Here is a 15,250-nt window from a genome sequence, read left to right on the forward strand (position 1 = left end):
AACTCATGCAATATTATTCAAAATGGGTGATCCTGGAGGACATTATGCTGAGTGAGGTATCTCAGTCACAAAGGGACAAATGCTATATGGTGCCTTTCAAGAGTTTTAAAAGTGTTCATCCAATGAAAGAATGGAAATCCAAAGTCTGTAAATTTTCAATAAAATGAATAGTAATAACAAAGAAAAAAATGTGAAAAAAAATGTTCATAGATCCTTCCCTCCTTCTGTTTCTGTAGTCCTCTTTTCCTCATTTTCATTTTCCTTGTTTCCACACATAGCCTTTTTCTTCTGTTTGATGTGTCTACTAACCAAAAGGTCAGAGATTTGAACCCACTAGCTGCTCTGTGGGAGAAAGATCAGTAATCTTCTCCTGTAGAGATTTACAGCCACAAATAACCAGGAGGGATGCTGTGAGTGAAAGTCGACAAGGTGGTAGTGGGTGGAACATCAGCCTGTAGCTTAGTGGGAGAAGATGCTAAAGCTTTAATTCTCAATAGAATACGTACTACAACATGATATACAGTATAATTTTGTTTTATGATTGCTTTTCTTTTGAGGAATTCTTTCAGTCTGCAGTCCTATCAGAAATGAGTAAGATTTTTAACCTGCTAAATACTTGTCATCTTTTGATATTGATTTTTTCACTAATGAAAATATTTGAAAAGATTTTATATCTTTTAATTAATCTTGATTTCATGTGATTAAGCCCTGGTGCCGCAGTTATTAAGCACACAGCTACTAACTGAAAGGTACCAGTTTAACCACCAGATGCTCTGTAGAATAAAGATATGGCATTCTTCTTGCAAAAGATGTGGTGATGGTACTGTTGCTGCTGCTGCTGCTGCTGTTGGGTGCCATCAAGTTGAGTACAATTCAAGGCTACCCTATGAAGAGTAGATCTGAACCCTGCCCTATCCTGTGCTATCTTCATATACTATACTTCATATACTATGCCCAAAGTATATGAGACAAAGCTTCAACCTCTTTGCCACTAAGGAGCATTCTTAGAAGGCTGTGACTCCTCCAAGACTTTTCTATTTGTTCTTATAATACAGTCCATGGGATATTCAGTACTCTTCTCCAACGTCACAACTCAAAGGCATCAAATATTCCAAAAGATTTACAGTCATGAAAAACCTATGGGACAATTTTATTTTCTCCTATGGAATTTTTCAAATTGGATTCAACTTGACAGTAATTTTTTAAAAAGATGCATGATACTTCAATTCATGTGTATTCTTCATTTGAATACTCTCATAAGCTTTTCTCTCTTTATGCTGGTGTGATAGTTTTTAAAAAAGTTTTTTCAAAAGATCGTAAAAAAGGCTGGAAACATTATATTTTTTACAATTTTTTTCTCCACTTTGTTTTTATTTTATATTGGTTTGCATGAAAATTTGTATACATAGTGTATCATTCATGTACATTGCACTTCACACCTTCCTACGTTGACATGTGTTTTTTTTCAAATGATCACTCATGTACATTGTGTTTTATAAAATTAATCATCATTGATCTATTAGTACTATTTTCCTATCTTTTCAGGTTTCTATTGGATCTTTTGTAATTTCTTCACACACACCCCTGCTCACTAAACCCTGTTATCCTCCCTTTGCCACCCTCTGCCCCCTCTCTATTTCACCTTCCTGTTTTGGACTTTTCATCCACATCTAATTAGTTGTTGTTAGCTGTCCTCTAGTCGAATACACACACACACACACACTCACGCTATACATACACACACACAGAGTGTATAAATAATGACCCCATAAACAGTGCATCTAAACCCTTTCCTATACTGTGGCACTCTCATACTTCTTGACATATTAAAGCCTAATACTGCAGTCTCTGTGTCAAGTCCACCTGGTTGAGGGTTTTCCTCTCCTGCACCGATCCTCTGCCTTTCCAATCATCATGTCCCACTCTAAGGAAGAGCCCCTTTTAGCAACCTGCCCAAAGTATATCTTTGCCTCCAAAGATGTCCTCAAACATATCATCACTCCTCAATAATTTGGAGAGGTCTCTATCTGCAGTCTTTCCCATGGAATATGTCTCCTGATTTCCTTATCAATGGTGTTCATTTTGGATCCAAGTAAGATGAAGTTGTTGACAGTCAAGTCTTTTCTCCATCTATCCTGATGTTGCCTGTAGATCCAGTGGTAAGAATTTTGTTGAGCTGCAATCCATATTGAAAGCTGTATTCTGTAATCTTCTGCAACAAGTGTTTCAAGTCCTTTTCGCTTTTAGCAAGGTTGTGTCATCTGCATAATTCAAGTTATTGATGAGTCTTCCTCTTATCTTGATGCCAAATTCTTTTTCATAGAGTCCAGCTTCTTAAAGAATTTGTTCAGCATACAGATTTAATAGGTATGGAGAGACAGTGCAACCCTGACATGCTCCCTTCCTAATTTAAAGCCATACAGTATTCTTTTGCTCTGTTCATACACCAGCATCTTGGTATAGAAATAGGTTTTGCCTGAGCACATAGATGCTCTGGGACTCCCATTCTTCCCAGTGTTAGCCATACCTTGTTATGATCCACACAGTTAAAAATACCCTTGCATAATCAACAAAGCATAAAGAGACATTTTCCTAGTATTCTTTTCTTTCATCCAGGATCCATCTGACGTCAGCAATAATATCCCTGGTGCCACAGCCTCTTCTTAATCTTCCTTGAACTTCTGGTGATTCCTCTCTATGTATTGTTCTAGCCAGTTTTAAATGATCTTCAGCAGCATTTTGCTTGCATATGATATTTACTATATTATTTGATAGTTTCCACATTCTGTTGGATCAACTTTCTTGGGAATTGGAACAGATATGGACCTCTCACAGTCCAATTGCCAGACAGCCGTTGAAATTTCCCAGCACAAACTGGGAGGGCATCCAGGGCTGCATCTGTTAATTGAAATAAGTTAATTGGTACCCCATCAATTCCTGGAGCCTTATTTTTTTGTCATTGTCTTCAATGCAGTTTCCATTTCCTCCTTCATTACTCTTGGCTTATGCTCATATCATACTTCTTGAAATTCTTCAGTGTCAGTTAGGGTTTTTTGTATACTGACTCTGTGTATTCCCTCCATAAACTTTAGATACTTCTTGAGTCATTCAGTATATAATCCATAGCATTTTCAATACTGTGACTTGAGCCTTAAATTTGTTTTTCAGTTATCTCCACTTGAAAAATGCAGAGCAAGTTCTTCCCTTTTTATTCTCCAATTTCAACTTACTGCACATTTCATTATAATACTTAGCTATTTTTACAGTAATGCTTTTATGCTGTATTTGTCTTTATGAGATTTAATAGTTCACTCAGCAAAATGCTCTCTAAATAAGCCTTTGATATGTAGTTTTTTTACAAAATCATTACTTCTTAGTGCTGCATTCATTAAATTCTACTGTGTGAATGTACTGTAATTTCTCAATCCATTTTTTGGTTGGTGGATATTTGGGCTGTTTTCATTTTCTTGCTATTATAAATAAGGTTGTTATGAACATAAGTATACTATTCTCTGTTAGTGTCTCAGTTCCATTTTCCTTAAGGTATAGTACCAGCAGCATAATTGCTGTGTCATATGGAATTTCTATGTTCAGCTTTTTGAGGAACTGTCAAGATGCCTGGCAGAAAGGTTGTACCATATTACCATCCCACCAGCAGTGCATGAGAGTTCCAGTCTCTCCACAACCTCTCCAACATTTCTTGCGTGTTGTCTTAACTTTGCTATTACTGCTGGAGTGGTATACTACCTCACTGTGGTTTTGATTTGCATCTCTTTTACTGCTGGTGATTTGGAGCATGTAAATGTAAATATGCTTGACTTTCCCCAACATTTGGCTTACTTTGTATATATTTCCAAACTTCTATGTTACCCGCCAAAGTCTAGTTTAAAGTGAACATTGATGTGTTTTTCATATCATCAGTGCACTGCAACCATACAGTAATTACAGTCATTATCTTAAAATCACTGGAGTTGGTTTTCTGTGCACCTGACTAGCTTGTAAATGAGTTATAACCCAGCACTTGTCCTTACAGAGGAGTTATTCATTGATAGTTTTGTGAATCTAAACCAAGAGTCATTTATGTACTTATCTGTTACATTTTGTCCAACTCCAGAGTTTCTAGTTCTAAAAATGTTTTAGATCAAAAATCATCTCTCACATATTCTAAACTGTAAATTGTTAACATCTTTACTCATCCCTAATTTAAGGGCTGGCTCATCTTCAAAACTACTACCTAAAATACTCCTGGCCTGAAAATAATCTGAGCTCACTGCAATGATAAGATAGGGACCCTTTCAGCCTTGCAGGAATACTAGGGAGAAATCTTCATCTGAAATGCTACCCTTGCCACTTGTTTTATGACTTTCAAATATGTGCACACTCAGTTACTACTTAACTGTCTTAATCTCAGTTTTGACTTATGGTGACTCTCCATTGGGTTCCAGAAGCTAGAAATCTTAACAGGACGATACTTCCCATGTTTCCCTTGAGAAGTGCCTGGTGGATTTGAACCAGTGGAAACGTGATCTTTGGTTAGCAGAACAGCATGCTATAGACTATGCTATCAGAGCTCTTTACACTCAGTTAACTAATGCATTGCTGCCAAATCAGAACCTCTGCATACCTGACTCTTCATTGGGTTTCAGGCCTTAAATCATAAGGGAAGAGAGTGTTCATTTTACTCCTGCAGAACCACTGAGGGTTTGTACTGCCAGAGAGGTGGGACCTTTGTGTTAGCAGCATAATTCCCAAAGTGCTATGACCCAGAGCTTCCTTACACTCAGTAGGGCAAAATACAGTTCCAGATTCTCCTTAAGAAATATCCACGTGTAAGGGATAGACCACTCTTATCCTTTCAGCTGGTCCAAAGGCCTGTTGAAAGAAGCTATTTTGAACTCTGATGGCCTAGTGGGAAGAAGCTGCATTGCAATCCCAAAGCCATATGGTTCAAATCCACCACTTGCTCCATGCAAATTATTGCCATTGTTGTTGTGTGCCACTGAGTTGGAACCAACCCATAGTTGACCTTCCAGTGGATTTTCAGAGGTAGTAAATAAATCACACAGAAGGAGATTGCCCATCCTTCTCCCACAAAGCAAATGGTGGATTTGAACTGTATACCTTTAGGATTGCAGCAAAGATTCTTTCCATTTACTGCCTCCAGAAACCTGCTGGAGGGACAGCTAGGTCTGGGTCCACAGGAAACAACATTAACGTATTTGAGTAAGACTATTTTCCAAATGTTAGGTTATTGGTAATGCTAAGCCATTTAAAAAAATGTATAAAATCTGAGTCTGTTCTTTGATCTGTAATTTTAAAGTTAGGAAATGTGTCTTCTGAGCTATAAAGGTTTGTAATGTGATGCTCTACCAGCCAGTGCCTGCTGGAAGAACCAGCAAGCCCAGTGGACATGGGACACATAGGATTTACTTTTTGTTCACAGGAAGCTCAAGAATGGTCCTCATGTCTATAAAGTCCCCAAAACATACTTCTCAGGCCCGGGCTGACGGGGTCCTGCAACTAGATTCCCATCTATGTTCTTTTTCATAAACTTTCAATCCTGACCTTGCTTCTTTTTCTTCTCTAAAGTAGCCAACTTTATCCATACTTCTTACGACTCCTTTTCCTCCAGTCACTGCTGCAGAGTCCTTTGTGGTCAGGGTCAGCACCTGGAGACAAATCTTACAGACAAATTAACCAGAAGGTTCATTCTGTGGGAGACTGTAACTGGGGAAATCACTGCTTCCTCATCTTTAAATGGAATATAATGGTAGCTAACGAGTATCTATAAAGAACAGGTGAGCCTCTGAAAAGTCCTCACCATAAAGCATGGCACATGGGTTTTCATTTACTTGACTTTTCCACGGGGTTTCCAAAGCGATATTCTTTCCAAAGTGTCCCACCAGGCCTTTCTCCCCAGCCACCTCAAGCTGGCAACATTTCATTTAATAGTCAGTTGTTTAACAGCTTGCGCTAACCAAGGTTCTCATGGGATGTGCTAAATGTCAATGTTGCTGTTATTGTCAAGTCAGAACCAACTCATAGCTCACCTTCCAGTTGGTTATCAGAGGCTGTAAATTACAGAGGAGGAGATTTTCTGTCTTTGTGCCATGAAGCCACGGGTAGATTCGAGCTGGCTGCCTTTGGATTGGAAGCACAACTTTTTTACCCATTAGGCCAATGGAGGCACAGTCCAAATTCAGTTGTTTTTCTTTAATGGAGCTACATTAATATAACGCCAACAGCCTTTGCCTTTAGTCAAGCCTCTGTGGGTGGCCAGTGTGTTGCTGTCATTGTATATCTGAGAAGAAATTCTTTTGCCTGTTCCATGTGATGAGGTGACAGGACATAGCAAAAGTTCTGTTTAATACACAAAGATGACATCTTTTGAGAGTCTGTAATAATTTTACTGTCATTCCTACTTCTTAGTTCTGTAAGAAGCAGATATACCCGTGAATGAACATTTTAAATTACTTAAAGTACCACTCTCTCTACATTTGTTTTCTATAAACACAGATAAGTGCAAGGAATGTTCTTTTCTTTTAAATTGCTGTTTGCTGCCAGGAAGCTACATTAAATATTTTTACTTCTTTGCACATTCCTTTTGTTCTTGGTTAGGTATGTATTCTATGTACAGCATATAAGCAACTATTGTTCAAGGCTCTTAAAATATAAGTACACTCTTCCACTCCATTACAATAAATCCTTTCCAGCAATCTTAGAGCTTGGGTATTTGGGACAACTCTAATTTTGTGAACAGTTGCATAAAAAGTCAATGTAATGTTAATGGTTTCAACATACCTCTCGATTTTCATGCATAAATATTGGACTTGTGCTTTTAAGAAAAGAAAAAAAAAAACCCTACAAAATCTAAGTTGCCTGGAGTTCCAGTTTGCAGTGAGAAAACTCCACATTTAACCTTTTCCTCTTATTATGTTAAGGCTCGGACTCATCTCCAAACAAACGTACGGCTGAGGTGATGTTTTGGAATAACATCCTGTGTTTTGGTGGAGCATCACTCTTCAGTGACATTCAGAGGTTGCATTGTATTAGCACATGATATTTTAACCAGTTAATTGATATCCCAGGTTTGTCCAGGGGAAAATCTACAGCTCCCCCAAACATGCTTGACAAGTTATTATATTTACTTTAGTCAAAGCCCGTGTGTGCAATATCCCTCTTGGAGGTGGTCTATTATTGGAGTCCCATATGCTTTTTGTTTGGGAAGAAAGCAGTCACTGTGTCATACTGTTACATAGAGTATTCTTTTTCAGGGATGTTGTTCCCTTGGGGACCATATTAGGCCAGAGTTCCTTAGTCTAATAAGACCTTTGTAACTCTTATTGTATAAAAGTTCTGGGAGGGAAGCAAGAGTTAAACAGAAAATGTAATTCAAGCGGCCATATTAGGCCACATGTGGGAAAACATGACTCTTACTATTGGATTTAAAAATACTATTTCTTGTAAAAAGCACTGTGATGCCATAACGTTCAGGGGACTTCTGTGTAAATGAAGGCTATTGTGGCAGAAGGAAGTCAGTATTTGGACGTTTTCTCTACTTTCTGAATACAAATGATTTGAAAAAAAGATAACACAGATTTGTCTATTCATAAAATGTACATTAAAAAGAAAACATTATTATGCAGGCCTTATATAGTGACAACTGAAGATTTTCTTGTGTGACATTTATAATCAGTAAAATGATGTGCAAGTTGTGAAACAATGACATGATAACATTCATATATATGTCTACATGTTTTATCACATGCTTATGCAAATCAAGTATTTGCACTAATTATTCAATTATTAATAATTGAATTCAATTATTAATTAATTATTCAATTATATCAGAATTACTCAATGTGGCCATTATGCCTTTCCCAATAGATTATAAATAGCAAATAATCAGTTGAAAATGCTATTTGAAAAGTAAACTTCACAAAAATAAGCTTCAAAGTTCTTCCTCATGTCTTTATGATGATGCCTGTTTTAAGAAGGTGTTTCTCTTTTTTTTTTTTTTTTTTAGTGTTTCTCTTTTTGTATCTAACTTTTGAATACAGAAATTCTAAAATAAATGCTTAACCAACTCCATAGTTCTCCATAACTTTACTTTTCTATAACTGTGATCATAATTAACTTGTTCTCTGAAATGTAAAATTTTGTGATGCTGTGAGCCTCTCATTTTTTTTTCTTTTCTTCTTCAGCAGTTGGTTTCACAACAACGCATTCTAATTCACGAAGATTCCATGAACCTCCTAAGTCTTTATACCTCCCCCTCGCTGCCCAACATCACCCTGGGACTTCCAGCAGTGCCATCCCAGCTGAATGTAAGTCATCCATCCATCTCACTTGATACCAGCCTGAGCAATATTTGTGCAGGAGGAACAACCTTTCATTTCTGAGATACTGTAATTTGGGAAAAACTTGGCTTAGTAAACTCTCCCTTTGCTCTGCTGAGCTCTTCAAATGATTGCTTTAGACGGTGTTGAGTAGGCTCCAATTCCTAGGAGCCCTGTGTACAACAGAATAAAGCCCTGCTCAATCCCACAGCCTGTTCACAATCTCTGCTGTGCTTATTATTAGCCCATTGTTGCAATCATTGTGTCAGTCCTTCACTTTGAGAATGTTCTTTTTCACTGATCCTCACTTTTCAACTATGATATCCTTCTCTAGGGTCAGACCCCTCCTGATAACAAGTAAAAAGTGTGCAAAATGAAGTCACAGTCTTTGCTTCTAAGTACCATACTGACTATACTCCCTCCAAGGTTTTTTTTTTTCATTGTTGTTGTTCTTTTAGCAAACCTTCATTTAGTTGATATCTGTTCCAGGACCACAATTCAACTGGTATTGGTTCTTCTTTTATCTTCTTACTCACAGTCTAACTTTCACATGCCTGTGAAGTGAAGCAATATTACTCTTTAAAATGTCCTTCCTGTTCTTTAGCGTTTTAAAGAGGTCTTTGGCAGTAGATTTACTCTTTTTAATGCCCAATTTGATTTCTTGTCTGCTACTACCAGGGCTGTTGATTGTGGATCCAAGTTAACAAAATCCTTGTCAACGTCAGTCTTTTCTCAGTTCTTCAGGATGTTTTTGCTCTAGTGATGAGGATTGATGATATTGTTTATAGATCCACTTGAGAATTTGTGTTCAAGTTGTGCATTGTAATTTCATTTAGAAGAATTGTGAAAATCAGCATAATAACATAAGAATGGCAACTAATATTTGTATAATACTTTATTGTTGGTGTCATCAGGCAAATTCTTCCACATTGGGCTTCCGTGTGACAAAACAAGACTTTCCTGTATGTCTGTATGTTTGGGTTTGGGGTTTTTGTACTATATTTTTATGGAGCCAGGTTGCCAAGTAGAATTTGTATCACTAAAATCACTAAGCCACTGGGTTGATTCCAGTTGCCATACCTTGAGTTATTAGCTGAAATTTATTCATAATTAGAAGACTCAATCATTGTACCACTACTGCCCTTTGTAGCATGCTGTAGAGCTTAGATGCATTCTTCAGATTCACCCTTCAGTATGTTGTCATCTTAGAGGTACCATACAACCACTCTTTGCAACAAAGATTACTACATTTACTGAAGTTGAGACCTAACAATGTTAAAAGTCCAAGTTCAAAGATCTACTAAGTAGCAGTCCTGGAATTCAACCCAGACCAGTGCTGGGAGGCGTACCTTCTAAGGCACAGCTGCATGTTTATAAGATTTCTTTTTGAATGACCTTATTGGGGGAATTTAAGTTACTGATTCTATGCTACTGAAGGAATTTCTGCAGAAATTCCCTAAGCACAAAATTAAACTATGCCCAAGAGATGCTATGTAAATCAATTAGTATAAAAGCCTTGACAAACTGAAATGGGATCTTTTCGAGGTAGCTTTTCTACTAGCCAAAGATAGCTTTAAGTAGTTATATTTATTTTATACTTATTCCCTAAAATAAGCTTTGGTTACTGTAAAAGATTTGTGAGTTTTACCAAGAAGATTTAATCTGTGAAATATTAGTAAATTAAAGTATACTTTAAATAGATTTCATGTGATACATTTTTGCTTAAAGAGAAATTGAGGGGGAAAAATTCAAATGGAAAAGATTATCAGTTCCCCCAGTGCTTAGCCGCCAGTGTTCCAGTTACTAGCATGGTAGACTCATATATTCTACAATATTTCCTGTACCAGAGAACATCCTTAACAATTGGCCATTTTGTCTTTAATTCTCTTTTCAGCATAGAAGGCAGGCAAGGAGTATGCTGGTTTATACACAAGCTTTCACCTATCATGGCATTTTTATATTCCACATTTTATAATTCTATCAGTTCATATTATAAAATTAATCTGAGATATTTTATTCTGTTTGATGTTTTTAATTGTGAAGAATGTTACCTCTTGTGGGGAATATAAGAGAAATGTTTCAAAATCTAGATGCTCTGCCCTTGAAATTTCACATAAACCATATAAACAAGCAGTTCATATAGTGGAAAAAATAGACATAAAACTAAGTAGTCATGGATAATGTTTTAATATCCTCACTAATTAAAAGTTCTACTTTTATTTTTTATTATTCTTCCTATCTCATCTGATAATAAGTAAACACTAACAACAACCACAAATTTTGGATGACACTTGAGAAGTTATTTTATTACAATTACTTTTGTATATGTTCAAAGGAGCTCATCCTGTCTAATGCACACATATACCACTTTTAATGTGGTCAGAGTGAATTTTTCCCCAAAGGACCAAGTACTAAAGCCAGATCACTTAATGTTTCAATAGTTCTGTGATTTGGTACCATCGGCTGAATAAACCACTGTGGTTTGGAGTGGAGTCTCATTTCTCTTTGCTTCCTTTTTGGTATGGATGAGGCCATCACAATTAATTTTTCAAGCTTAGCCTGGTTTGGCAAAGGGATGGCTAATATTCCATTTCCCCACTGAATAGTGGGAAATTTTAAGGAAAAGAGGCCAGGAAGAGGAATCCTATCTAGATTAAACATTGCATTGACTTGCTCTGTGACTCAGACACACCATTACCTCTTTGTCCTGCAATTTCTCCATCACTAAAAATTGCTTTGCTTCCCTAGTGCACAGCAATTTTGAAAGATGAAATGTGAGTTTTGAGAAGAAACATGCCATATAATTTTGCAGTATTAAACTTCTGCTTTTGCTGTACTAAAATGACCACCATTCATTAAATCATTTCAGTAGTGTAATTCATTATTACTACTGATGATATAATTATTATTGCCTTATTACTTTGTTATCATACAGTTTAAGTTCTTAATAGCATTTTTATTTGATATCTGATTTCACTTTAGTTTGCTTTATTTTTAAAAAAGTACCTGCAATGTCATTTTTAATATTCAGAGACCTGAGGATCTGTTACAAATTAATGTAAAATGCATGTTTAAATCAAATCCCTGCATTATTCTTTTTTACATCTTTCAGTGAGTTATTTAAATAACTATGTTTTAAAAATTAAAATTGGAACCTTACAGCTCTGTGAACTTACTTGAGGAAATATATATAAAATGTTCCTTTTGTTTGAAACTTCAAAAGTACAGATCATTAAAATGATGGTCTAGAAATCCTTAAGTCACAGAGGTCACTATGACTCTGATTTGTCTCCAAAGTACCAATAGCAACAACAAATCCTTATGATATTGTCTTGAGTTTAGCTATTCAAATAAATTTTTCTTCAACCTAACTTTGGCTTAAGCAGTATGCTTAAATGTATTATTAATAACCAACTTCACATTGTTCAATGCAGAAATAAACCATATTTTTAATGTTAAGTTTTAAATATACTTAAGTCAGCATGATGTCCCGTGCTGAATTCTCACCAGTGCTTAATCACCAGTGTTTGTAGTTCTTCTTTGTTAGTTGGGTTCATTGCTGTTATCCATTTTACCCATTTCTTCATCTGGTAAAAATGAGGGTTTTGTTTTGGAAAATTACAGCATAAGAAACTCATCTAATGACGTGAAGACCTAATGGTGCACAAGGACAAAGGAAAATTAACATCTTAATTGTTTCTTGCACAGGCTTCCAATTCACTCAAAGAAAAACAGAAGTGTGAGACCCAGACGCTCAGACAAGGTGTTCCTCTGCCGGGCCAGTATGGGGGCAGCTTGCCAGCCTCCTCAAGTCACCCCCACATCGCGTTAGAGGGAAAGCCCAACAGCAGTCACCAAGCTCTGCTGCAGCATCTATTGTTGAAAGAGCAAATGAGGCAGCAAAAGCTTCTCGTTGCTGGTAATTAGTGACGCCATCATTTCCAGGTCATGTAGGGGCTTTTCTTTCATCAGAGGCCCAATGTAAATAGCCTCTTTAACCTAAAAAACTGAGTAAAGATGTGCAGTGTCATACAAGGATCTTCCCATACCTAATACTTGTGAGAAAGACTAGTTTACTTAACCTTCATACACATTAGAATGAACCACTGTTGAAGCGTAGGGTCAGTTTCAACAAGTTAGACTTCTCTCCACCCAACCTAACTTTCTAATGTTTATGTAATAATATTATTACTTTTCATGAAATATATCTATCATATATCTGTAGCTTTTTGTCTTAATAATTCTATGTGTGTGTATATACATGCACGCATATGCATATGTGTGTGTGTATAAATATATGTGTATGTTTTGTCTTTTCCAGGTGGTGTTCCCTTACATACTCAATCTCCCTTAGCAACAAAGGAGAGAATCTCACCAGGCATCCGTGGTACCCACAAACTGCCCCGTCACAGACCCCTGAATCGGACCCAGTCTGCACCTTTGCCTCAAAGCACTTTGGCTCAGCTGGTCATTCAGCAACAACATCAGCAATTCCTGGAGAAGCAGAAGCAATACCAGCAGCAGATCCACATGAACAAAGTAAGCCCCAGGCCCTGTCAAAATGTCATTACCACTGGTGTGGAAACCATTATATTTATGAGGTGGTGTTGCCAAGTTGAGATGATACATCAGTAAGACCTTTAATGGTTGAATACCTATTTTCATTTGCAAAAGTATATGCATAAAGGCCCATCTTTAAATAATGTAGAAAAGCTTTGAGATACAGTTGAGCATGGACTACTTGTCAAAATTTTCCAAAGGTACAGGAAGAGATGGCAAGGTTAGTTAATAAAGCATTTTGCAGTGGCTTGTATCCAGCCATATTTTATTTATTGTTTGGTATCTATCTCTACATTACTCCAAAAAGTGTTTGAAGTAGTTTCTCAGAAACTGTTATAATTCCCGGCAACCGTGTTATGACTGAAATGATGGCAGATACCACTACCACACCACAGCCTTAGGAATTCCCCTGGTGAGGTTACCACAAAGAAACAGTGATATAACGAAAGCAGACAAGACAGTAAAGCATTTTCAGTGAATATATATATGAGATTAAGGAGCTTTAGGGAACCTGATGTACAGTTTTGCCACCACTTTTTACTGTGATAGGCTTGCAATAGCAGAATCTTCTCATTTCTAGAATGTTAAAGTCCTGAGTGTAACAATCCCTCTGCTTTGTATTCTGTTACCTGCATACACACACACACACACACACACACACACATTGTTGTCATGTGCCATCAAGTCACCCATGATTCCTATCAGAGTGATCCTAAGTACAATAGCTCTGAGCTCTGCCCTATCCTAAGCCGGTCTCACTCTTTCCAACCCACCTACCTCCATCACAGCAGTAGTTACTGTGTCAACTCATCTCATCCTATTCTCCTGTGCTCTCGTCCCTCCACTCTTCCAAGCATATAAAGTCATAGGAACCATGAGAAACAATGTCTTTCCTACAGACTGAAGAGCAGCTAAAATTTACTTAGACATTCAAATGTTTATTATATTGCCACTTACAAAAACAAATGAAAAGAATTTCATGGGCCAAATGTTTACATTTAGGGTACCTCTAAGCTATTTATATCATCCTATCCCACATCACACCTTACTGCAGGTAGGACTGTATATTTGCTGCTTTTTTTTGGCTTCCATATTCAAGATCAGACAATGAAAAGAGTATGAGCTAAACAGCCATCACTACTCAGCACTATTCAAGAAATCAACTTTAACCTTGTCCCCATGAATTGCAGATACATTAAATGCCATCAAGTTAGCATCTATTCTGTTGCTATCCTATTTCTCTAAATTTCTCAGGAATGTTTAAGCATATTAGCCATCAGGGAAGAACAAACTTTCATTTCTATATAGTTACATAATGTCCTTGACTTGATAATCACTGTATATATACTTGCTATAGTGTGTGGTACGTTAGGTATCGTTGTTTCTTTTATGGTCTGTTCATACAGCTTAAACCTACCAGGTATGCTTTAAAAAAAATGTCCAACATCCATTTAGTTAAATTTATGCTGAAGACTGGAAATCTTAATTTTTTACTTCATAATGTATTGGTCTGGATTCAGGTTCATTTATACAATTAGTAGTGGATTGTAGGTGCACTTTCTGTTCTTGGTTCTCTTTCCTAGAAATTTGCAAATGTGTGTGTTCTGCAAAGTATGGGGGAATGAATTTCTTTGTATTCATCATCTACAAATGATTGTAGATTGAAAGATATGGTAATTAAATGTTTGGAAGGACTATTTTTTTTTTACTTAGTGTTGCCAGAGTTTCAGAATCAGATGGTGTGCTAATAATCAGAATATTTTTTTTTAATCACACATGATATTTTGACAAGCAGATGCTAACCCCAGTCACATGGGAGAAACTGAGATGAAAAGCAGGCATTTGCATTTTAGCAATGAGAAAAGCAAATCTTATCGGAGACCTTCACTCATGTGGAGCTGATTCCTCGGAATCTGTTAAGAATTCTCCCTTAAAATTAGAAACAAACCTGTACTTTTAGGTACATGTTTGTACAGTGGTTTGATTATTAAATCTTGTCTTAATTAGACAAAATGAAGACCAGAAAACTTCAAAGTATGGCGCTGATCTTTATATGTTAACCTCTCTCAGCTTGGGTGTTTAGATTACTCAACTAGGTCTCCACTTGGCTTTTCTCCAAGTATGGATTCCATATGTTTAATCAAGATGGCATATGCGCATTGGGTATTCTCTGGATTTTAAAAATATTTCACCTGCCATCACAGGTCTCAGAGAACAGAGATGAATTTTATTAAAGAAAATATTGAGTCTCTGACCTATTCCAAAGGCTTCACAATAGAGACATCAAAAAGTGAATGAAAATGAGTTGCTACTGTTCAGCCAGCTCCATACGTGGGGAGATGAGGGCGTTT

The 15,250-nt window shown here is 36.8% G+C and overlaps 1 protein-coding gene across 8 annotated transcripts in view; it reads left to right on the top strand.

Annotated features, from left to right (window-relative positions):
• Positions 1 to 15,250, top strand: part of HDAC9 (histone deacetylase 9) — a 248,880-nt gene that overhangs the window by 204,080 nt on the left and 29,550 nt on the right. For all 8 annotated transcript variants that reach the window (XM_006880272.1, XM_006880271.1, XM_006880274.1 and 5 more), the window contains 3 exons: positions 8,205 to 8,327; positions 12,048 to 12,258; positions 12,661 to 12,878. In XM_006880272.1, coding sequence (XP_006880334.1) covers positions 8,205 to 8,327; positions 12,048 to 12,258; positions 12,661 to 12,878 — 552 coding nt within the window. The remainder of the gene's footprint in view (positions 1 to 8,204; positions 8,328 to 12,047; positions 12,259 to 12,660; positions 12,879 to 15,250) is intronic.

The sequence above is a fragment of the Elephantulus edwardii genome, unplaced genomic scaffold, assembly GCF_000299155.1.
Source record: "Elephantulus edwardii isolate Elephantulus edwardi_28Jun2011 unplaced genomic scaffold, EleEdw1.0 scaffold00007, whole genome shotgun sequence".
In the NCBI taxonomy this organism is placed as follows: Eukaryota; Metazoa; Chordata; class Mammalia; order Macroscelidea; family Macroscelididae; genus Elephantulus; species Elephantulus edwardii.